The sequence below is a fragment of the Callospermophilus lateralis genome, chromosome 15 (assembly GCF_048772815.1).
Source record: "Callospermophilus lateralis isolate mCalLat2 chromosome 15, mCalLat2.hap1, whole genome shotgun sequence".
NCBI lineage: Eukaryota > Metazoa > Chordata > Mammalia > Rodentia > Sciuridae > Callospermophilus > Callospermophilus lateralis.
This window is the reverse complement of record NC_135319.1, coordinates 54,457,768-54,482,337: the sequence shown is the minus strand read 5'-3', so window position 1 is coordinate 54,482,337 and position 24,570 is coordinate 54,457,768. Positions and strand designations below refer to the sequence as shown.

General features: G+C 48.9%; 1 protein-coding gene across 1 annotated transcript; it reads right to left on the bottom strand.

The window, feature by feature from the left end:
* Positions 1-3,874: 3,874 nt before the first annotated feature.
* On the bottom strand, positions 3,875-24,477 carry Cdhr1 (cadherin related family member 1). Its single transcript, XM_076834976.1, has 17 exons — positions 24,423-24,477; positions 23,695-23,790; positions 22,594-22,739; positions 21,101-21,151; positions 19,898-19,987; positions 18,493-18,579; positions 17,091-17,207; positions 15,871-16,014; positions 14,089-14,167; positions 12,401-12,501; positions 10,080-10,283; positions 9,082-9,234; positions 7,364-7,528; positions 6,855-6,922; positions 6,079-6,307; positions 5,171-5,428; positions 3,875-4,405 (listed from the first exon to the last, which is right to left on the bottom strand). Exons 1-17 carry the CDS (start codon positions 24,475-24,477, stop codon positions 3,875-3,877), a joined length of 2,574 nt encoding a protein of 857 aa, XP_076691091.1.
* Between the last annotated feature and the right edge of the window lie 93 nt (positions 24,478-24,570).

The window sequence follows — 24,570 nt, the reverse complement described above, 5'->3', positions numbered from 1 at the left end:
GTAGGGCTACTGGTTTTTAGAATAGAGCTATCTCTATTCCCAGGGTTCTGCTATCAGCAATTTGCAGAAGGAATTTTGTTCTTTTCCTCTTTTCTTCTGTCTTATTAGAACCTGTCCACCTTACACCTAGATTAGGGCCCAGCAAAGATGATAAGACTAAGAACATGTGTTTCCACAGGAATGATTGAGTGAGTTACTGAGTACTGGATAAGTGACAGGACCTCATTTAGCAAAAGAAGTTCACTGGCATGATTTCACGTCACATGAGTGTTCCCAGCATCAACCTGTTGCTAATCCACTTTATTAATTATATTATGTTGGCTCATGCCACAATCACCTCATTCTGGAATCCAGACCCTTCAGAACACCTCTGTCTCCTAAAAGAACCTCTTTGTGTCCACATGCCAATCTGCCTGCCGTGGTCCTTATGCAATATCATCTTCATTTTAACCTATCCCCATCTAGAAACCCTGAAGACTGTCAGAGAAGTGTTGCTGCCTGTTAGTAGCCATCACTCTGGATTCTTTGAAGCCTCTATTGTGCTGTGTGTGATGGCATGGATCTATAGTCTCAGCTGTTCAGGAATCCTTGATCACATGAGTTCAAGAGCAGCTTGGTCAACATAGCTAGGCCCCATCTTTTTAAAGAAAGAAAGAAAGGAAGGAAGAGAGAGAGAGAGAGAGAGAGAGAGAGAGAGAGAGAGAGAGAGAGAGAGAGAGAGAGAAGAAAGAAAGAAAGAAAGAAAGAAAAATATTCTGTTCTCAAAGAGATACAGAATCCCTGACGTCCTTGGAGAAGCAGGGGCAGAAGGTTTGCCACACTTTTCCAGCTGGGTTCTGCACTGGGACAGAGTACCAAAGTTATCGTAGGGACAGCTCATCAGTTCTGTCTTCCCTTGGAATGAGGAGGCCCAAATGCAAGCTGCAAGTTGCAGCTTACAGAGGCCCAGCTCTCTTCTACTTCCATCTTCTGTCTTCTCTTCTCCCAGTACATAGGGGAGGATTCCAGGCCTATTAATGTGTAGAAACACGCTCAGGAAGGTCTGCTTGGAGAAGCCCTCTCCCCCAGGAAATGTGCCTTTCTAGGTGGGCCACAGTAAGCTATCCTCAAATATTCTCTTCTGCAACTAAAAATAGCAACTGTCTACTGAGCTGTGACAGTAGCTACAAAGCTGGTGCCAGGTCCTTTGAATATATTAGTTCTTGTCATTATCACAGCAATAAGCTTATGTTGTCACATTTAAGTGGCAGGTAGTGTCTATTGATTGTCCATGGAGCTAATGCTCCATTCTTATAGTCCAGGAGTGGAAGGCCCTCCCTAGATGCTGTTCCTGCCCTCTCAGCTCTTTCCCTACAGGCCTAACATTGTACCAGCTTGTAGATCTGGGCCTTTCTTGATGTGACTGAGCAAGGAGCCCCTCACCCTGCTGTTCCCTAAGTCGGTGGGACTTGGTTAGCTCTACCCCAGTAAAAAAAGCAGGGTCTACTCTAGTGCTGACTATATTCACTGGTCTCTTCGGTTAAGCTGTCCCCTCCTTCTCTGTCCCAATGTGACTCATGCTGGCTACTTGGCCCTTTCTCCTTCCATGGCCAGTTCCAAAATTGACTCTGCTTTGGTTCAAATTTCTGGGCTTGTCTTTGGAGTCCGACTCCCTTCCAAAACCCATCTGCTATCCTGAGCTCCCAGTTCAGAGGTCTTAGCAACCATCATTCCAGAGATTAACTGCTTTCCAGCTTACCCGCCCATGCCAAACATCCCAATTCCTGCCCTTGCTGGACTGTACTGGGGTAGTTACTTCTAGCCCCAGATCTCCTTCTTTCCCAAGCAATCCTACCTGAGTGTGTCTTACTTAGAGAAAAAGCCCAATCCAAGTCCTGGTTGAGGGGGTCAGGTAGACAAGTCTGCAAAGGTGCTGCTGTTTGAGGTGCATGCAGGCAATTTGGACAAAAATTTGAAGCCTCCCTCAGTTGGGGTTCTGGCTGGCTATACCCACTGAAGAAGCCAGGAGGCAGGCTGAGCTTGGTTGTGAGTCAGGTAGACTGGTCTCCACAAGTCCATGAACACAAATGTAAGCAGGGGCAGGAGGTCAGATTGCGTAGAGTTATTAGATTTTTTATTTACCATTTACAAAAGAGATTGACCGCATGCATGATGTAAGGATAGCTGTATTCCCTGCAAAGAGCAGACATGATCCAACCCAGCCCTTTCCTGAAAAGTCTGGAAAGACCTGTCCAGTCTGGGCTCCTGACATGCTAGAGCCTGCCCCTCATTAATACTGTTTGGGTTAGGAACTGAAGACACCCTGGCAAGAACTCTGTACACTGGCACGTCTGAGTTATACCTCAAAACACAGATTCAGACATCAAGAGAACCACACAAGCATAAAATCTCTTCTCATAAAATCATGACATATTCTAGAGGGCTTATGTGCAAGTGGAGCAAAATGTAAAGAACAATTCTATTTTTCTATCTGTGTATAAATCTAGATTTTCTTATGGCAGGTTCCTTAAAGCAGGGAAGAACCTCTGTATATTAACCACAGTAGGTTTGTAGGGTTTCTCTCTTGGGAACACTGTCACATACTAACAATGTATGCCTAGACCACAGGAAAATGCTTTCAGATCAGATCCCAGCTACCAACCCACTATGCAACATCGGACAAATCATGCCTTTCTTGGGAACTCATTTCCCTTATCTTGGCAAAATGGAGGCTCAGACTAGACATTGCTGCCCAGCTCTGGTGCTCCCTGAGAGTGGAATGGGTGAGGGGAGAACAGAAACAGAAAGCTATCATCTGGTTCTGGCTTCTGGGGACCAGTGGTAGCCAGCACAACACCCCAGTGTTGAGAGATTCTGATATTTTCTAGAAGAACTGTACTCAGAGAACTGGCCTGCATAAAAAAACAAAACAAAACAAAACAAAACAAAAAAAACAAAAAACAACTTTGCATTTGTGCCACTTTGCACTTGGTTGAAGGCTTCATCACAACTTTGGGGCTGAGGTTCTTCATTTTACTGATGAGGAAGAAGATAATCAGAGAGTTAAAACAGCTTCCCTAAGTTGAATAAAAACAGAACATCCCTTAGATCTCAGCCCAGATATCTATCTATCATCCTACACTGTCTCTTGGAAGAGGAATGGTGGGGCAGCTTCTCAGAAAGGAGTCCCAACAGTCTTTTGGGTACTTCTAGGATTCCCAGTGTGGCTCCAGCTTCTAGGACCAGGCAGTCCTGGACAGGCATTTCTGCCTTCACTCTTGGTAAAACCATCTTATACCTGTAGGTCCCTTGTCCCACATGAGCACAATAGTGGTCTACAATCTCACCCGGATGCCATGCTTCAGTGTTTCAGTGGCTTCAGGCAGAGAGAGCCCTGCAGCCAGGATGAGTTTTCAGTGTCTCTTCTCCCCATGTTTGCCTGCATTTCCTCTCCTGTGGAATGTAATGTTTGCTGACCTCCAGCCTCAGCCAGGACTGGATCTCCTTTTCCTGCTCCAGCTCTTAGCTATGGACTTCAGGATCCAGATTCTTGTTGGCTTATCACATAGAGCCAAGGCCCCATGATGAGATCTCAGCAGAACCCAAGCAACTGTGAAGTCTGGGGTTGGTGAATAGAAGATGCATAGAGCTAGCTCCTTGTCAACTCATGGCCTCTGAAGAATGGGGAGCATCATGGCTGTGTCAAGGATTGGGGGCACAGGGACATATTTGCTAAATGCATCCTGAGAAATTGCTTGCCCAAGGCCCTATCCAGAGACTTGTGTATGGGGTACAAAACAGGGATGACCTTCAGAAACAGAGGAAGGGGAGCACATTGAGATCAGCAGGGTGGCTATGTTGGGTAGGAAGGGAAGAAGGAGCCACAGGGTATTCTCTAGAAGTAAGCCTTGTTTTTACTTTTCTTCTCAAACTTTTGCTTGAGCTCAGAGACCAGAGTCAACTGGGTGGGGCTTCCCAAGGCCTCAGACTGAGGTGACTGTTGGGATCTCTCTGGGGTGAGGGATCCAGAGACTGTAGGCACCGTACAGCAGGTGACTGTGTTGGGCACCATTCTGGGTGGTGGAGGGAGAGCTGGAGCTGTGGGGGGCAATGGGCTTCCTGTGCTGTTATTGCAGTTCTCATTGGTAGGATCCTCTTTTAGCATGAACTTGGTGGCAGACTTGTCCTTCCTGAACTTGAGCCACTCAGTGCGGGCAGTGCGGGGTGCAGGTCTGAAACGCTTGCGGAATACACGTCGCACCGGCTGGACCTTGTTGGACTTCTTGTTACGCCAGAAAGTGGCAGTGGAGATGAAGACGGTTATGGCCACAACAATGGCCATGATGCCGGCCAGCACACCCACGGCCTTCATGGGATTGTCCTTGGTTTGTATCAGGAAGGCAGCCATGGGGCTTCGGGACAGTGTCTGGAAGAGAAAGCCGTTGCCTGAATTGAACTGTTCCCACTGGCCCCTGGAGGACAGAGTGGGGGCGTGCACTTCCTTAAGCCTGATGGGATGAATTAGCACCCCCTCCCAAAGGCCCCATGCTGGGGATAGAACCAGGGCCTTACGCTTGCTAAGCAGGAACTCTACCACTGAGTTACACTCCCAGGCCAAGCCTGATGTATTTTAAGAGAATTTGAGAATCTTAATAAGTGCTATGGGCTTCTTTACAGAAAAAGTGCATAGGGAGAGCCAACATAGTGCAAATCATTCTCTAGGACAATCACTTAGGCAGAACACGATGCCAACAACCTCTTTTAGAATCAAAACATCTGTTTTGCTGGACGCTGCCCTTGAAGCATAGGATATTGTTTGTCTGTGATTACAGGGGAATTCACTAGCATAAATGTATCAAAAATCCCTAAAGTGACGATTCTCTGCCAGACAAGTACACATAATTATTTCACTTTTGCTTTTCAACACTCATGTGAAGAGGCATCATTATTTCCATTTTATAGGGAAAGGTAACAGAATCCTAGGAAAGCCTGAAGTCACACTATTTATAGGTATGGAAACTAGAATTTCAGTCTGATTCCCAAGGCTATTGGTTTGATGGCCTAGGGAGCCTTTGATAGCAATGAGCATTTTTTGGAAGAAGCAGGAGATGATCCCTCTCCCACTGCCTTTGTGTCAGAGAGGCCTGGGCTAGACTTCTGCTACCTTTTCCTTATTGTGCTTTGTACCCACCTCAGTGTCTGTGATGTCAATCTTGAGTAAGGCCGTGGTGCTGAAGGATGGGGAGCCTCGGTCCTTGGCCTGCACTTGTAAAGACCATGTGCAGTCCCCTCCAGGTGTGATGTTGTGCAGAGCATCGAGGGAGCGGATGGAATTCTTGAGCCTGATCTCTCCTGTGTGTGCATCAATTTCAAACACATTGGCTGGCTCCGCATGGGTGATGGAATAGTCCACCAGGTTGTTGGGTTCCTCTGCATCCTGATCTATGGCCTGTGCACAGAGAGGGACAGATAGAGCCGGGCCTGGGGAAGATACCTTTCTATGCTGGATAAACCAGATGTAATATGGAGCTTGGGAATGGTTGATTTTAATTGAGATGGATTAAGCTGGGAAAAAAATAGAAGGTATGCACTGCCGTGAGTGAGGGGCTATGCTAGGTCCTGTATGGTTCCATTGCCAGAACAAGTCTAGGAAGTAGGTATTGGTGAATCTATACTATAGATGAAAAACTGAAAGCTTGGATACTAAGTGACTTGCCCAAAGGTAGAAATGGAAGGAGGGGAATTGGGATCCAAGGTCAATTCTATTGGGTTTCAGAGCTCATACTTTTTCGCCATTGGGAAGACAGTGAAGCCCAGTAGACAGAGCACTGCTCTGAAGGCAGGCAGACCAGCTATGTGAACTCAGGGAAGACAAACACTTAACCCATTAGAGCTTTCTGTTTTCCATTTGTAATGTCTCCTTTCTCAGAAGATTTTTCTGGGATAAGGTGGAAATGAGATTACGTAAAACACCTTAAAGTCCATTGCCCCTAGTAGGAATCCATTACCTTTTATTTTAAACTAAATTCTTATGTTCCAGTGTCTCTCTCAGCTGCTAGAACCAGACTTTTAGGGGAGCTCAGCTGCCTCAAAACTCACCTCAATTTTCACTGGGGACCCCAAGACCATCGTCTTCTCCTGGATGCTTTTTCCAAACTGGGGATAGTGATCATTGACGTCCAGTAGAGTGATGAATACTTCAGCCAGGCTGTACCTGCCCTCCATGTCCTCAGCCTTCACATAAAAGTTGTATCTAGCAGTGGCTTCAGCATCCAGGCTGGCCCAGGGCTGAGTGTAGATAAGCCCAGTGGACGGGTGTATCAGGAACCTGCCAGGCACAGGTATGCACATGCATGGATGTACACATGTGTGTGTGGCACATGCACCCCACTCATGCACACACATCCATGCATGCAATGATAAGCAGATGAGCTGCCTCCAGGAAGCAGCAGTGAGGCATTATGAAGCTTCTCCCAGAAATCCTGCCTGCTCAGGTTCCATCCTTGCAGTCTATTGGGGGAGGAGGAGTTTAACAACCCCGAATTATAGCTCTCCTCCTGGGCCCTGCTCCCTCCCCAAGCCCAGCACTGCTTGCCTAGTTCAGAAAGCCTCCTGCCTTAGCTCTAGCAGTGACCATGACCTTCTTTTCCCCTAGATATCTTGCTTTTTTAGGTCCCCAGAAATCTCTGACTTGGGCTCTGTACTATTTCCCACTATTCATCACCACCCACCTTGCACACTCTGGAATGCTCACTGTCCCTGCAACCCAGGCTCCCAAGGCTTCCAGGTTCTTCCTGCCTTCAGCAAAAATACCTCTTCCCAATGCCAAATAAATCCCTTGCCTGAGGCTATGTCTCGGTTCTGGATCTACTTACAGGTCAGCCCCAGTCCCATAGATGGAGTATCTGACTTTGCCCCAGGGTCCTGTGTCTGGATCCACAGCCTGGAAGAAAGAAAACTCCCAGTGGCACCTGTCCTGTGGTCAGAACATGTTGACAGCTCCCTAAGCAAGGGTTGCTTTCAACGGCAATGCAAGGAGGGCCTGGAGTTTGCTCAGCTGAAGAGGAACTCACCAGGAGGCAGGAGATGCCTTAGGTCTCTAGTTTTCCTCCAGGGAGTTCTCAAATGTTGGAGGAACAAAAAGGTTCAGATCTTCAAGTCATTTATTCCTCCTTTATACATGAGGAAGGGAACGGGATGGGTCCCATGGCCTGTGCATATGTCCTCAACACAGACCAGTGAAGAAACGCAGGCTAGAGAGGGCAAGCAGCTCAAAGTCACAGCTAATGACTGTGGGCTTTGTGATTTAAACTGGAACCTGAATTTGTCTCACTTACAAGGCCCATTACCCCACCCCATGTCCTGGAGCCAGTCCCCAACCTACTGTGACAACCACCACGTTGGATCCCCCTGGGGCATCCTCAGGGATCCTGGCAACATAGTAGTGAGAAGTGAACTTGGGGACATTATCATTGGTGTCCAGGAGCTGGATCACAATATCTGCCGTGGAACTGAACTTCTCTGGAGTATTCACTTCAATGGCCAGGAGCTGGAGAAGGAGGAAAAACCGAGGACTTGTCTGGATGGACAGTCACCTGCCCAGGGCCCTCCCACCACCTGCTCCCCAGAACTGGTCCAGCACCCCTTGCCTTGGGTCTGTTCTTACTCTCCGCTTCCAAGAGGTTATTCCTGCCACCATCTGTAAGATCTCTCCTCATTCCTCCCTCACAGACAGCTCCTGTTTATATTTGAGCAGTTTTTTTTTTTGTTCTACTGATCTGCATATATATTCCTTTCTTGCTCCAAATTTTCTGACTATTATTTCTCCAAATAAAAACCAGGATAAGTTTTCTTACCTCCTCTCCAAAGGAAATTCTAAGTCAGAGTTAGTTGGGGAGATAGTTAATTCTATATCAACCTAAGGAGAACTTGCATTTTTTTTTTTTGAGAATTTTAATATTTATTTATTTATTTATTTTAGTTTTTGGCGGACACAACAGCGAGCGCACTACCGCTTGAGCCACATCCCCAGCCCCCCGAGAACTTGCATTTTTAAAACAAGGTACATCTTTACATATCTTGCCTTCTTTATATCTCTTTATGAATTTTTTGCATTTTTCATCATTTAAATACTACACATTTCTTGTTATGGTAATTTCTAGAAGTTTTTTTATTCCTTTATATATTCTCTCTCTGTTTGATTGGGGGTATCAACTTGTAATCAAACATGTCAGCAATTTTGCTATTTTTCTAACGGTTTTTAAACCATTTCTCTTAAATTTTCTAAAGAAACAATTATATCCCTTACAAATAATATGAATTTTAGCTTCTTCTTTCTAACATTTATGACTCTTATTGCTTTTCTTTCTTTGGGAACAATGTTATTCTAGAAATCATGCTAAATAATAGTGGTGATGGCAGGCATTCATGTTTTGTTCCAGAGTTCATAGAATTCTTTTAATATTTCATTTTTAAACATGATGTTGGGCTATAGGTGTGTATGTGTGTATAAGTGTAATGATGTCTTAAATAATATCAATGTAGTATTTATTATTGATTTTTACTAAATATAACAAGTTAATATATAATATTGATTATTTGTATACATTTATAATTTTACTTAATTTTAAGTGACATTAAAAAAATATTTTTTCCCTCTTCAGCTAATATGGTATGGTTATGGTAATTTCTAGAAGTCTTTTATTCCATTATATATTCCATTATATATTCAGGTTATCAGAATAAATGACAGATGTCAAAGACACGTGAGAAAACACCTTGATAATCAAACGGTTTCTCTCTTTCTACTAACAGGCCAAATCTTAGTGGTAGTTTTCTCTGACTCTCCACCCCTTGCATTCCTGGGCATTGTGGTTTAGGAGCTGGGAGCTCAGTGAAGCTAAGGCCGTGAGCAGTCTGTAGGAGGCTGTCTGTGCGCCACTCTTCTCCCCAGCCAGATCTAACACCTTCTCCCCATGTCAGCAGGAGGAGCAGAGGGCCAGGGAGAAAAAGAGTAGGACCAGGAAGGACAGGGGTGATGGGAGTCCCCTCAGGAGCGCCCCATTACACTCCCCATTCAAGACAGTGCAAAACATCACCTACCTTAAAGGTTAACACCTGAGAGCTTTCAAAGTCAATGGCGTCTGAATTCTCCACAATAATGGTAACTTGGGCTTCATTTAGGACCGTCTGTGGGACCACTCGGAAGAGGCCTCTGGGTCCCACCAGCCGCAGGTTGAATTTGGCATTGGCTCCCTGGGCAATGGAGCGTGGCAAGAGGAAACAGGGAAGATAAATGAGAACAGAAACAACATCACATACAGGTGCTAAGTGCCCTCAGCATAGGGAAATGCCCTTATCCCTGAAAGGTGAGTCATCTTTCTTTTTAAAGGTGCATTGATCACGGATCAGAAAGATTTAGCAGGTTATAAGGATTAAGCAAGGTACAAACACATAAGGCCCAGTTCTGTGCTGATCATAGGGGTGGAAGGACATATTTGCAAACACCTGTTTGCAGGGAGTTTTGTTTGACTGGCTTTCGCTTAAAAAAAATTATTGGTACATTATAACTATATATAATAGTGGGATTCACTATGGCATAGTTGTACATGTACACAGCATATTTTTTGTTTTATCTCAACATAATTTGATCAAATTCATTCCTCAGTGTCCTCTCCTTTGCCCTCTCCTTGCCCTTTCCTCCTCCCTCCCCCTGATCCACATCCTCTCTTCTACAGATCTCCCTTCTATTTTTATGAGATCTCTCTCCACCCGCCCCTTTTCTCTCTGGCGTCTACATATGAGAGAAAACATATGACACTTGATGTTCTGAGCCTGGATTATTTCACTTAACATGATGTTCTTCAGTTCCATCCATTTTCTTGCAGATGACATAATTTTCTTTTTCTCTGTGGCTTTTCATTTTTAATTGATTCTGAATTCCTTTATGCTGAGAAGATAATCTTTGATTAGCATTGTCCCTCTGCTCCCTCTTGATTATAACCTTTGGTTTCATTCACTTTGTGATCTGCCTGGCCCCTGTTACATAGGCAGTGACAGTTGACACAGAGCCAGTTAGTTTTGAGGGCAAGACCACGCACCTGGTCAGAGTCATTGACGGTGATCTTGAGGCCCCGCAGGATCTCCCCCTGGGGCGGATGTTCATACATGGACAGCTCAAACTTGTTCTGAGGCCCACTCTCTCCATAGAATGTTGGTGGATGGTTGTTGAGGTCCACAATCCTGATGGTGACAGGGACGATGGCCTGGGCAGCTGGGCTTCCTGCAGAGCTGATCTCTGTCACCTGGGGTGGGAAGAGGTGGCTATGGTTTTGTGGCAGATAGACTATTGTTGACCCCAATGGTCCTGTATAATCCCCTTTCTTTAAGTGTAGTCTGACCGAGCAACTTGCTTCTGACTGACAGCATATGGCAAAGATGATGGGCTATCACTTCATGGTTAGATTACATGAAACGGTAACTTCTATCTTACTAGTAGAATCTCCCTTGATGGCTTTGATGAAGGAGGCAGCTATGTTGGAGAGAGGCCCATGAGACAATGGGTGACCCCTAGCTAAGAGTCATCAAGGAACTAAGTAGTGTCAATAACCATGTGAGCTAGGAAGACAATCCTTCTACATTCCAGTCTCCAGATGAGACCCCAGGCTTGGTTGACAATCTGACTATAGCCACGAAAGTGACCTTGTAACCCAGGACCTAGTCAAACAGACCCTGGACCCCTGACCTACACCAACTGAGAGTATGGATGTATGTTGTTTTATGCCTCTGGGTTTGGGGTAATTAGTCATGAAGCATTGGATAACTAATAAAGGCTGAAAAACCAGGGCTGAGGGTCCATAGGATCTCATTAATAATGTGGCAAATATCTAAGCAAAACTTCCAGGGCCTCCTTTCCTTTTTCTATCAGAATGCTCTGGTTCTACAAGGACACTCTCCTAAAATGACTCCTTCACAGCCTGGCTGCTCTCCTAACCCTCTCCCTTCTGAGACGCCTGTGCCTGCTGTTTCCATTTCCTACTCCCACTCGTTTCTCACCTGTCCCACATTTAGATACTTCACACTGCCTTCCGTGCTGCACTCCACACTATCACCTTTGCACCTTCCCAAGGGCTCCATTCCCTTGGAAAATGTGATTCTGCTCTTGGCAAGTTCTCCTCAACCTCTCTGATCCCTCCTGGGTTTCCTTCACCTGTGCCTGCCTTGATGCTCCTGTGATGTGGACTCAGCCAACTGCTCCTCTCTTCCCACAGCCATCATGGGTGCTCCCATTCCTTCCTGTGCCTTTCACGGTGTATATGGACACTCTCTCTTCTGAGTTCCAAACCTACCTGCCCAGGTATGGATGCTTCACCTTGAATGTCCTCCAGGCACCCAGACTCATCATTTCCTTCCTAATTAACTTGTAGCCTCTCCCATGCTCCTGATGGTAGTAGCATCCAGGTTTCATCTGACCACTTTGTATTTTGCAATTTGTCCCTTTCTTCCATCCCACCTCCCTTTATCTCTACAGGTCCTCTTCTGCTGACACCTTGAGTGGTGGTTCTGTGTCCTGTTCAGTTCTCTTCAGATCCTAATTGAGTTCTCAAATGCTTGGCTAGCACTGGAGCCAGGATCCCCCGAGTGCTCAACAACCAGAGTCCTGGGATTACCCCTTTCATACACAGACACACACTCTGAATTCCCATCCTAAGAGAGAATCCCACATTCCAAATTTTGGAACCCAACTGGTTACCAAGTAGTCACAATGAGCTTTGCAACACGAGACTATCAAAACCTTTCATTGGCTCTTCATGTTCTTGGGAAGATCCAATAAAACATCATAAGTTATTGGGACTTTGAAGATAGTAAACAGCAGAGAATTAACTTTAGTGTGGGACCCTCCTAAACATAGTTTCTGTGTGGCTGCACAAGTCACATGCCCTGCTGTATCTCACATTCAGGCCCCTGATGCTCTGGTTTCCAACCTGGGATTCCTACTTTCCTTCTTCTACATGCTTCCTGTGAACTCTGCTCCAGTCTCAATTGACTCCTTATTGACTCTTTACTATATCATGTGCTAATGTCCCCAGTCCGGGCTTCCAGGGATTTTGTGGCTTGTAATATCTTCACTTACCCTCATCCACCACGGTTTCCTCCACCAGTCTCCACCTGCTGGGTCTTACTGGTGCTGGAGGCATTGCTGCTTCAGTCCTACTTCTTCCTATTTTTCATAATTCCTGCTGTGTGTGTGTGTGTGTGTGTGTGCACACGCGTGCGCTAAAACCTGTAGGTGCCCAAGGTAGCAACATCTAGCTCCCTCCCCAGACTGAGCCCCAGGGATCAAGGAGGGCCTGGGTCTCATTGCCTTGGTAGCCCTCCAGGGCTGGAGAGTGGACAGGACTGGCAAAGCTAGAGGGGTTACCTGTACATGCAGCTCATACACTTCCTTCCGGAGCTGGGCAGGGCTCTGCATGACCGAAATGGCTCCAGATGTTTCATTAATTTCAAAGGCTCCGTCACTACCTGTCAGAGAGGTCCCTGCAGTTCAGCACAAGGCCACAGGGGGGAGAAGGGGAGTCGCGCCACTCGCTTCTCAAGCATTAGCTAATGGAGGTTTCCTTGTAGACTGCAAAACTGTCATCGTCTGTGTCTTGCCAATAAGGAAACTGAGTCTCATAGGGGCCAAGTTAACTTATCTAAGCTTACACAGCAAGTGCAGACCGGGGCTTGAACTCACTTCTGTCTGGCTCTCAGGTTCCATACTGTATCCCTTCTCTTATGCATGATACTGTGTGTGTGTGTGTCTGTGAGTGAGTGTGTGTGTGTGTGTGTGTGTGTGTGACAGAGAAAGGGAACAAAAAGGAAATAAAGACAGAGGGAGGTTAGGAAGAGGAGAGAGAAGGAAAGAGGGGAAGAAACTGAGGGTGTGGAGAGAGAAATAGGAAAGAACAAGGAGATGGTGGGGAACCGCAGAGGGAGAAGCAAGAACAGAGGCTGGGCCGTGCCTTGTGACTGGGAACAGGCTGCAGTGGTGGGGGGGCAGGAAGGTGCCCAGTGTCTGTGCGCCTGGGGAAAGGAGCCTGTCTGGGATGGTGGACATGTTCATTCATGTGTGAGGTGCTGGAAGGCAAGTGTGTATCAGATGTGTCCTAGGACAGGGTGTGGGAGGTGGTAGTCTCTGGGTGAGAGTGTAAAGACATGTGCACATCTGGAATCTGACTCCAGGTGTGATGACCTGGCCTCCTGTGGGCTGCAGAGACCACCTCAGGAACACTGCAGCCTGTTCAGCTGCTGCCCAGGTGTGGAAAGAGCACACTTCAGAGTTAAAAGACCTGGGTTTAAATCCAGAGGTAGGGACTTGAGGCCAGTTTAGCTGCTCTGAGCCTCCGTTTCCTCATCCATATGTAGGGCTAGTACTAGGGTCATACCATATCATCACTGTGCTTATTTATTCAATTCAACTATATGCTCTAGTCAAATGTTTAAAAGAATGAGAAAAAAAAGTACAGAAATTCCAAGAGTATAAGAAATGTTGCCACTCTCCAGGTGCAGTGGCACATGCCTCTAATCCCAGTGACCCTGAGGCAGGAGGATTACAAGTTTGAAGCCAACCTCAGCAATTTAGCGAGACTCTAAGCAACTTAGTGAGAACCTGTCTCAAAAAACAGAACAAAACAAAACAAAAACAAAATAAGATTAAATTAAAAATGAAAAGGTCTGGGGATGTGACTCAATGGTAAAGTGCTCCTGGGTTCCGAACCCCAGCACCTCCCCCCCCCCACACACACACAAAAGAAAAGTTGCCACTTATCGCCATTCACAAATGTGTGTTCAGGGTGAAGGGAATGAGAATCAGTGGGGACCGTGTGGCTCTCAGGACCCCACTACTGTTCCCGCTGTTGCTAGACTGCAGCACATTTGTCACCTCCTGAAGGGCCCAGTTGGCCTTCTCTACCACATTTTGTCCTGGCCCACAAGGTTATAGCATGGGCTGCCCAGAGACACTCAGGCCTCAATAGGAAAGGGAACCGGAACCCAGAGAGGTGGAGGAAGTTTTCTGCGATCACCCAAAGAGTCAGAGCTGTAGCTGCAAAGCTAGACTAGACTCACCGTTCACGAGGCTGTAGACAATGTGGTTGGGTTTGCCCCGATCTCCATCCATGGCCACCACTGTCAGCACCTCTGAGCCCTGGGGGAACAGAAAGAGTTGCTTGAGGCTAATGGTGATACTGGGGGTTCCCCCTCCCCAGAAACTGCCCCATCACAGATGGGAAGTGCCACCCCCACACAGGAAAAGAACCAGGCCTCTGGGTAGCCCTGAAATGTGACACTGCCCTACTCTGCAAGGGGCTTCCAGCACTCACTGACCCCCCAGGGATGGAGGGACAGCCTGAGCCTCCCTTCTTCCTGGCCCACAAGGTTATAGCATGGGCTGCCCAGAGACTCGCAGGCCTCCAGACTAACTCCAGTCCCCTAAGCCACACTCAGCCTCACTCTGCTGTCCCCTCCATCTTTTGCCCTCACTCTACTCTAGAGGTGCATGAGGGAGAGGTGAGAGGGGTGGATCCCAAGAGCACCTTAGACGCAACATCTCACACTTTGTACTTTATCCTATGGCCCCTGGAGATGGGTTACTGAGAGGAAAAAGTCCAGTTTGACCTTGCCCCTTTCTAAGTACCTTACTTGGGACCCACCCTCCTGCTTGTCCACTCAGGGCTACATCTGAACTGGGTTCAGCTGCTGCCTTCCCTCCATAGCTAACCCCAAGCCTTGACCCTCAACACCTCTCTCAGCCCTTGGCTCTTCAGCAGTTGGGTCTGGGGCTCCCCCAACCCATCTTGCAGCCTGCACTAAGGGCAGCCAGTATTTCTCCCTCCCGTTCTCTATGCTTGTCTCCAGCTCTATGTTCTCAGTTTCTTTGTTTCATGGAGTTGGGAACAATCAGGGAAAGGGGAAAGTGAAAGTTGAGAAGGCAAAATAATTGCACAGAGTTGTTGCATCCACTGTGGCCAAATGAGGTCTGGCTCTGGACTGCTCTGCCTGCAGGGAGCCCAAAGTACAGCTGGGAGGCACTTAAATACATGGATGTATTCCAAGAATGGATGAGCTCAAGGTGGGGTGTGCCGTGCATGCTGTGGGAGCAGAGAGGAGGTGCCCACATCTTACACCAAATGTGCCGCAGTGCCGGAGCTGAACTGAGGAGGAGGGGCATCAAATGATGTAGTAAGATGGGGTGGGGTACTCAAAGGATAGTAAGGTTCCTGGTGTGGCAGGGAGGCTGAGTCTCACAAGCCAGCCTGGAGAAACTGACCACTGGGGATTCACCCACAGACCAGAACACAACAACAACAGCCGAAGCACCAGGGGCAGAGATTTGACTATGTGTGAAGGAGGTAGAGATTGGCCTTCCAGCTGGACCTGGGTTGGATGCCTCACAAGGGTCACCGTGATTCACACAGCAGATGATGGAAGAAATGCTGGTTGGAGGGTCCCTAGGCTGTATGCTTGGGGCTGTGGAGGCACAAAGGAAACCTCACCCTCCAAAGGTATAAGAAAGGCCCCACCTCAAACAAGACTGTTGGCCACTCGCCATCCTCTCTCTCTCTGACCTTCCCAGGGGCTGACATTTGCAGCCAGGCTGGTGTAAACTTGCATGAATGTAGGACTGCCTGGCATAGCCTCAGCGCCCAGAAGCATGCTCCACACTGGTATGGGCTTCCTCCTCCTGGTTCATGGGCTGAGCCTAGTCCAGAGCCAGCCTCTGTAGGAAGTGGGTGTTCCCAGGGAGCAGGGTGAGTCCAGCCATCCTCAGCATGGGGCCCCAAGAAATCACAAGGGGACAGGGAAGGAAACATCTGGAGGGGACACTGGCTGAGGGGCATAGCCACTCACCGGCAGGGTGTCTTCATAGACGTAGCCATAGTAGGGTGTGCCCACGAAGACAGGAGGCATGTCCTGAACGTCCTGGACATTGACTGTGACAGTGGTGGTGGCTGAAAACACGACGTCGGCCCCTCGAAGCTTGCCCCCGCCATCCTGGGGAAAAACCAGAACCACAGAAGGAGAATGAAGACAAGCTGGGCTCAGGAGTGGGATAGACTCCATAGGAGTCTGGCACCTACCATCTACTGGCTGCGGGGCCATCTGCCCTCTCTGAACGTCTGTTTGCTCCTGTGTCAATGCAGTTACTTCTCCTCTCACAAGGATGTTGGGGAAATTAAATGAGATGATGCACGAAGGTTTTCAACCAGGGTCTGGTGTGTACTAGGGTCCTCTGGATACAGGAGTGGTTCTTTTTCCAGGACCTCATGTGAGCAAGTGCCAGAGGAAGAGGAGGTCAGGGCTAAATTCTCATTCCCAGCCCCAAACCAAGCCTGGAACACCTGAGTAAGCAATGACAGGTCCAGCCTGAGTTGGGTGCCATAGGGGCACATGGGAGTTGTTTCCTTATCCTGAGCAAGCCTAACAGAAGTGTGCAGTGAGTTGAGCCCCAACAGAGGAACCAGTGGGTGGGCCCTACTTGGAACTCCTGATGGAGGCGGTAGTGAGATGACCTCTAGCCAATCTGTGACCTGTAAAGGGCTTCCTGCAAAAGAAACTTCTAGGCCCAGAGGGATAGCTTTTGCTCTCAGGGGGAAGAGGCTTGGTTGAGCCCTGCTGATTCCTGGCTCCCACACCATGCACTTCAGAAATGTGAAGAACTTAGTTAAACTTCTGGGGCAGGCAGATGAGGAAACAGAGGCTCAGAGAGAGTAACTGCTCACATGAAGAGGGGGCGAGGGGTGAGCAAGCCTGGCCAGACAGATGGAAGGTCCCAGAGGTGAAGCGTGTGAGGGGATCGCTTGGTCCTACCTAGCTGATCCTGGCCATCAGTCTTGAAGGGTCATATCCCCTCCCCTGGAAGGGCATATGGCCTCTCCATGCCATAGGCACCAGGCTCCCCAGAGAATAAGTCCTGACAAAAGATTTTAAGTAACTGCCTCTCCTCCCTCCCTCCTTAATTCCCATTATGCCTCCTGCTCTGCCAACTGCCCTCCTGCTGCACAACCTCACTGTGTTCCAGGAAAGTTCAGGACAGACTAGATGCTCCTCTGGTTCTCACTCTCTGTTACCTTGGCAATCACAGTGACAAGATGAGTCTGGGACTTCTCATAGTCCAGAGTGGCTCTGGCCTGCAGGCGCAGCACTCCGCTGTGGCGATCCAGGGCAAATGTGGTGGAGTGCAGGTTCTGTAAGAATCAGGGAGGCACTGGACCTGAGGGAGGACCCCAGGCTGCCCAGGAAGGTTCACTCGGAAGGGTTCTCATGGGCCCCTGTCAAAGGAACTCTGGTTTGGGGGCTGAGGTTCCAACTGGAGGGCGCCCAGTCCTCTTGGCCCCCAGGATACCCTCATAGACCGTGCTTAGGACTTTCTCTCCCACCATTTTTGTCAAAACCAGAATGTTCTCTCCAAGCAGGGCCTTAGATTTTTCTCTCTGCTCAGCTGGAAAACCTGGGGTTCAGCCTTGGCCTGAAGGTACCAGCAGGTAGAAACGTGCGGATGGTACTCTGACTGAGAGGGCATTGGAGTTTCAGTGTCATGGTGAAGGAGGGAGCCTTGGGGACCCTCAAACCACGTGTAAGGGCTGCGCCTGTCCAGGGCAGCTCCTGCTGGGAGCAGCAAGGGATGATGAGCAGTCTGGAGGAGGCCAGCAGGAGCACTAGCCTCTGGTGGGGGTGCTCAGGAGGCCACAAGGTTAGGTATTAGGTGCCAGGTGCTGTGATTGGAGTTTTGTGCACATTTAATCCTCACAGTTGTTCAGTGAAGATATGTTTTTATCTTTCCCATTTTACATGTGAGGGAACTGAGCTAGAAAATTCAGGTAACGCGTTGAAAGTACACAGTGGTAAGTGGGGGATCTCTCCAATACCTGCGGAGTTGAAGTGTGTTTCTCCAGAACCTGTAGCAAGCGGTTCACTGAAAATTGTCAGGGTGGGTGACCAGATGCAGAGAACAGGAAATGGCATAGAAACAGCAGCCATGTCAGAGAGGCAGTTGACTTTTAGGAGAACAGATAGGGGTGGGGGTTACAGGGGAGGGGTCCGTGCCTTTGTCAGGGCAGCACCGATGGACAAGGGTGGGGGTCAGGGCATAGTAGCTCTTATTCTGAGAGTTGTTACCTCTGCCCTTTTTTCTATGGACCATTGTAGTCCCAGATAGGTTTCTTCTACCCTGCGTGGGTGCAAAGTGTCCGAGGCTTATCCTGGGGAGGATTCTGGGGAAGTTGAGGGCTAAGGGTCACAGGTCTTCATAGGAGTGGGTGGGAACAGGCCAACTTAGAAGAAGTTAGGATGGGGGAGTCAGGAAGAAGCCTGCTATCCCTCTCAGGTCCCGACCTGTCCGTCTCAGTCCTGTGGATGCTCTTTGGGAACAGTAGAGGGCACTGGTCTAAGGTTCCTGGTGATTGAAGGGAGGATGTCTAAGTGTCCCCTCCAGCTCAGAACCCTGGGTGCATCCTATGCATCCCACCTTACCTGCAGGAAGTAGGTGACACTCCCTCCAGAGCCAGTGTCCTTGTCCACTGCATGGACCTTGAAGATGCTGCTTCCGGCAGGTGTGTCCTGAGGGGTCACAGCCACAGGGAAGGGTCAGGGGCCAGAGGCATAGGGAAGTGGTGAGGTCAGGGGACTGAGAGGCTGAAGAGGTGACAATGACATATGCAAGCCTCCAATGGGGGAAGGTCTGAGACAGAGGAGACATGTTGAACTGAATGCAGGAAAGACGGGGGAGAGAAAGACATGGCAAGAGACTGGGGGTGCCCAGTGAGAAAGCAGAAGAAAGGACCAAGATCCCAAGTAGATGAGGGGTTTAAATATGAAACTGCAATTTGCAAATGAGGACACGGTTCACAAACACGGACATACTTAGGATCACCAGGGACCCCACACACAGACTTTAGAACAAGAATGAAATTGGTTTCTCTGACTGACTTAAGCAAACATTTTAAACTTTGAGAATTTTTGGTGTTGACAAGGGTCAGGGGAGACAAACTCTTCTCTATGTTGTAGGGCAGGAAGTGAACAGGTGACCTGGAAAAGCACCTTGGATACAGGTATTTATGCTTTTGACCCAGTAACTTCAAATCTTGGGGTTCTGTCTTAAGAAAATAACTTTTCTCTCCTCCTCCCTTCCTCCCTCTCTCCCTTCCTTCCTGCCTTCTCTCTTTCTGTGGCTGGGAATGGAACCCAGGGCCTTGAGCATGCTAGGCAAGCACTCTAACACTGAGATATACCCACAGCCCCTTAAGGAAATAATATTAAAGAAAAGAAATCCTGTATGCTTAGAGGTTGATATTTCTTATAACATCAAAAATATACATTTTTAATATCCAAGCATAAAGGAATGAATTAATGAAGATGGATTGTTCACTTGGTGGAAGCTTTCAAAATGATAACTTTTCAGTTAATGAGGAAAATTTCTAGGGCATAAATAAAGTGCAAAATAAGATATTGAGAGCATTTGTTTACTATGTTCACAATTATGTTGAACAAAAAATGAAAAAAAAAAAAACATCATTACCCAAAAATTAAAAGAAAATACACCAAAATGTAACATGTTCTCAGGTTGGAGGGGTTAAGCATGATTTTCAAAACTATTCCGTCCTACTTTTCTATAAGTTACAGATTTCTACAATTAACATGCACTAATTATAATGGTAAGTAGACATTCTTTTGGAATAAAACCTAATGTGGGAGGGCAGGGAGGCAGAGGTAGGGGAGGACCCAGAGGCGTGGGCTCTCCAGAGGGCAGCAAGTGAAGGGAAGGACAGATGCTCTGCACTCCAGGCCCTGGTTCCCTGGGTCAGAGCAAACAGCAGCTCCAGCAGGCAGGCTGTGGGCCTGAGGAGCCGTGTCTTCCCTGTCCAGTGGCTCCTCTTACCTCAGGAACCAGGACGACATAAGGCTCTTGGATGAACCTGGGTGCCTCGTCATTGGCATCTGTCACTAGGATCACGACTTTTTCTGCCACCTGAGAAAGGGCAGAGTGATCAGGAGTCAGGACAGTGAGACTTTCTGGGGGCTAAAAGGATGGTGGCCTCTAATACCCCCAGGTATATGTTCCTACCCATCTCTTCTTTCTCTCTCCTTCTCTCCCTTCCTTTCTTCTTTTATTTATTTATGCGACAAATCTTATTAATGCCAAGCACTGTGTTCCACTCTGGAGACAGCAGACAGTCTGAAGGTACATTATTTTGCAGTGGCCATGGTGGCTTGGATATGGGGTAAAGACCAGCATATTCTCCCCTGCATGGAACCCCTCAAGGGCACCAGGTGCACCATGGCCTGTGTAAATGCATCCCTTCGGACTGTGTGTGCTGCATCTAGAGGCCCTGGGAAGCCACAGCTAGCTGGGGCTGTGGTGGTAGATAGTAGGGAAGTTTCTCAGAGGATGAATATTAATCCCTGTAGCAGATTGGCCAGAGGAAAGAGGTAGAATTGGGTGGTGGGTTGGGAAGAAGGGGCCATGTGTGCAAGGGCAAAGAGGACTGAGATAGTGAGTTCAGAGAATAGAGGAGATGCTAAGTCATGGATGAGAGAGAGAAGCTGAGCAAGGCAGATGGTGCCTGACGGGAGGTCCCGCATGTCTGAGTGAAGCTTGGATTTCATCCTGAGGGTGGTGGGAGCCAGCTGTTGGCACTTGCTTTTAGAGTTGCAAAGCAAAGGTTGGGGGAGGGGTGTTCAGATCTACATTTCACAGCGATGTCTCTGGTGGCACTTTGGGTGTGGATTGGGGTGGCTGGGGGAGCCAGTGGGTGTGAGGCAGGTGAGAAGAACTCCTGGGTGGTCAGGTGTTTAGTTCAGCTCCAGCAAGTGGAGCAGATGGGGGCGCAGAGTTGAGGAGTTGCTATGGAATGTGGATTAGACCCATAGAAGGTCAGTGGAGAGAACTTGCTCTCTGTTCTCTCCACCTTGCTTCCTTCCCTCACACCTCACTTCAGCTCTCTGCTATGGGCAGTTTGGGCAGGTCTTGTTGGACCCTGGATTGGATTTACAGGAACCCTCAAGGGGGCCAGGGGAGGAACCATGCCCTTCTCAGGCCCAAATGCTACATGTTGCTAGGGCAGCTCAGGAGCACACTCACCAGGTTCAGGCCGTCAGAAATGCTGATGATGACTTCAATCTCATCCTCCCTCTGTGAAGCACAGGAACTGAGTGAGTGTTTGGGAGTCTGACACGCCTTGGGGATGCTGGGGCTAGCGGAGCTTTTCTTGGACCATCAGAGGAGGCCTGGGCATGTTGAGGAAGCCCTGGAGCAGGGCTGGTGGTGGCAGTGCACCTGGTGTGGCTAAAAGCTGCCTCTTGCCAGGCTTGAGATTTGGGGGATTTATGTATCAGGGGTTCTCATAGACCCAGAGCAACTGATGGGGCCCCAACAGGAATTGCTTTCCTGCTGAGTGGGAGGAGAGGCCAACTCAGCTCAGCTGGAAGAAGAGGACATCCTTTCTTTTCTTTTCCTTTAGCTCTCCCTTATCTCTCTGCACCTCTCTATATCCCAGAGATCTGCAGTGATCTGTGCCCATGTTGTCTCAAGAGCTTCCCAGGACATTGTGTGAACCTCTATAAGGTCACCAGATCCCTGTGGGTGCCAGGAGTGCTGTTTCCACAGTAGTCACTGAGTCTTTTTTCCCTTTCTCTATCCTGCCTGAGGCTAGTGGATTCTGTCATTGAAGCAGAACTGGCAGCAGCCCCACAGCTGAGATCTAGTTATGTGGCCAACTAGGCTGACCAGCCTGCTGTGGGGTTATTTATTTATTTATTTATTTATAGTCCTGGGGATTGAACCAAGGGGCACTCTATCACTGAGCTACATCCCCAGCCCTTAAAAAAAAAAAAAAAAAAAAAAAAAAGCTGGCTTTGAATTTATAGTGCTTCTGTTCTGAATCACTGGGATTCCGGGTGTGTGCCACTGCACCTTGCCTGGTGTTGGGTCTTTAAAGGGAAAGGAATCCCCTGCCCTGTCATTGGCAGATTCAGATGTTTGCAGAAGGGAGGAGGTTTTCCAAACTCAGACATTCTCTCAACCACTCTTTCTGGTCCTGATCTGCTGAGCTTCCCTATGGCTTATAGGATCTGTCTAAGGATGACTTCAAAGACCACTGCAGGAAAGACCACTGCAGGAAATTTCTTTCAGAAACCTCAAAGTGCAAACATTTCACCTTTCTTTTTTTTTTTTCTTTCTTTCTTTCTTTTTTTTTTTTTTTTCTTGGTATCAGGAATGAAACTCAGGGGTGCTTAACTATTAGTCAGATCCCCAGGGCTTTTTATTTTTTATTTTGAAAAGTTGCTGAGGCTGGCTTTGAACTTGAAACCCTCCTGCCTCAGCCTCCTGAGGTGCTGGGATTACAGGTGTGTGCCATCCCCCCACCCCCCACTCCCACCTCCTTGAGAGCAAAGTCTCCTCTGTAATGGAAAGCAGCCCAGAGGCAGAGCTGCTGCTGTTCTTGGGCAGCATCACCACCCCCAACATCACCACCCCCAACCCCTTTGATCCCCTGCTCTGCAGAGAGGATCTGACACATACTGGCATGCTCTAGCAGGCAGCAGCCCTAAGGGGCTTCCCACACATCCCCATACCTCTCTGTCCAGCTCTTCAACCAGAGTGATGTTTCCAAAATTGGGGTCAACAGAAAAGACGCTTCTGGTGCTGGGGTCAAAGCTGATGTGATAGGAGACCTGGTCTCCCTCTGGGTCTGTCCCATTCAGTGTGTACACATGGGTACCTGGAAGGAGCACAGTGGGGGAAACCTAGAACCTGGGACCCAATTTATCCTGAAAGTGGCAGCTGCTCAGAACCAAGGACGCTAATGTTTATAGAGTGAATGTTCAATTCAGCATTTAAGGTGCTGCCCTGAACTGCAAGCTCCTGACTGGCCTCATCCCTCCTGGCTTCTTCCCACTTTCTATCTTTATTCTTCACAACTGTCAGATGTTATTATCAGCCACTTTGCTGACTGTAATCTGTAAGACAGATTATGGAGGAGGTTCAGGTCTGCTGTGCCTAGTTGACTCTAGTGACTATTTCCCTCTGTCTAAAATGACTTCTCTCTCTGGAGCCAAGACTTGGGAGGAGGGGGAGGGGTATCCCTGGGGTGGGGGAAGCAGGGAGACAAGGGAGCAGTACTGAAGGCAGGAAGTCACCTGGAAGACTTCAGGGGTTTCTGAAGGTAGGTGCTGCTTAACTTGCTCCTCCTTTTCTTTAGGCATACCAACGCTGATAGAGTAAGGAAGAGGGGCTGTGACCCTTTCTTCTTGCTCCTCGCTATCTCTTTCTATTTCAGCTGGTTGGAACTTGGTGGCTCTTTTTAAAGTCTAGAGAGCTGAAGCTCAGGGAAGTAAATATATTTGTTCAAGGTCACAAAGCCCCTAAGGAGCAGTGCCTTATCGCCAAGTTGCAGACCACTGACTGCCCCCAGGGACCTACCCTGTCTACAGGCTCTCTCCCCGGTCTCCTGGACTGTCCAGGCTTAGGTCGCCATGGCAGCGGTGACCTCTTTTCCTGACATTGCCCTGGGGAACTTGGAGGACAAACAAGGAATCCCCCAGGGGCATGCGCAGCCTTGAGCTAGGCACCCGGTAGGCTCAGAGGAGTCTTGGTTGCGTCTCTGCATCCAGGAGAATGCAACGTGCTCTCTGGGAGACCTGGGGTGGGGGTGGGCTGAAGCTAGGGCTACTTACCCACAGGGGTGTCCTCTGGGAGGCTGAATAGGGCCATGTTTCCATTGGTGCTGCCCACTCCGTTGTCAAAGAAATGGGGAGCAAAGTTGGCCTGGACTAGAAAGAAGAAAGGAAAGATCCCCCAGACACCCCGGGAGAGCTTCGCACCAGCGTGGTCATTGGTCAGACCCCACTAGTGCGAAGAAGAGCGCTCTGTCTCTCCAACTTCTGCGCGCAGAGGGTCCCCGCTGGGCGCGGCGGACAGTGCACCCCTACCCCCGCAACTCCACTGGGCTCCGACTGCGCTCCAGCTTCTCCAAGACACAACGTTATCTGGGCGTTTAGGAGCGAGGTGGCGCCCAATCCCACCCCCATCAAAAGGAGGACTGAAAACTCTTGCTCAGAGAGGGGCAGTGCCCCGACAAGGTCATACTGCGAGGCAGGATACCTTCCCTTGCCCCCCCAAGCCATCGAAGTAGTTAGTCAATCTCCTCCCTGCGTCCGAGGAAGGGAGAGCAGCAAGGGTCTAGCCCCACACCTCGGGGATCTGGGGCCACCCCTCTGGAGAAGCGCCCCAGGGGCGCCCACGATCTGGCCGGGTCAGACGGCTGGAAGGACTTCTCCCGCCCGCGTCCCGCAGCCCGAGTCCTACTCTGGAAGTGGACGATGTCCCTGAGTCCACCCAAGTCGCGCCGTCCCCCTTTCTCCCTGTCACCCACGGCGGCCGGAGGGGCCCAGCAGCCACTCACCCAGGCAGAAGGGCAGCAGCCCCAGCGCCAGGACGGCCTGCGGCCCGCGCCTCATGTCTCCGCGGGTGGGTAGTGAGCTTCACCGCCGCCGAGGCCGGGAGCAGGAGCATCAAGCATGCCCTGGATCCGCGAGGAGAGCAGAGACGAC

Coding starts and splice junctions, on each gene's coding strand:
- Cdhr1 (XM_076834976.1), bottom strand. CDS start 24,477: ATGAGGCGCGGGCCGCAGGCCGTCCTGGCGCTGGGGCTGCTGCCCTTC. Junction 18,580..19,897: donor ATGTCGTCCTGGTTCCTGAG/GTAAGAGGAGCC, acceptor GTGACCCCTCAG/GACACACCTGCCGGAAGCAG. Junction 6,923..7,363: donor CCAACGTGGTGGTTGTCACA/GTAGGTTGGGGA, acceptor TCTTTCTTCCAG/GCTGTGGATCCAGACACAGG.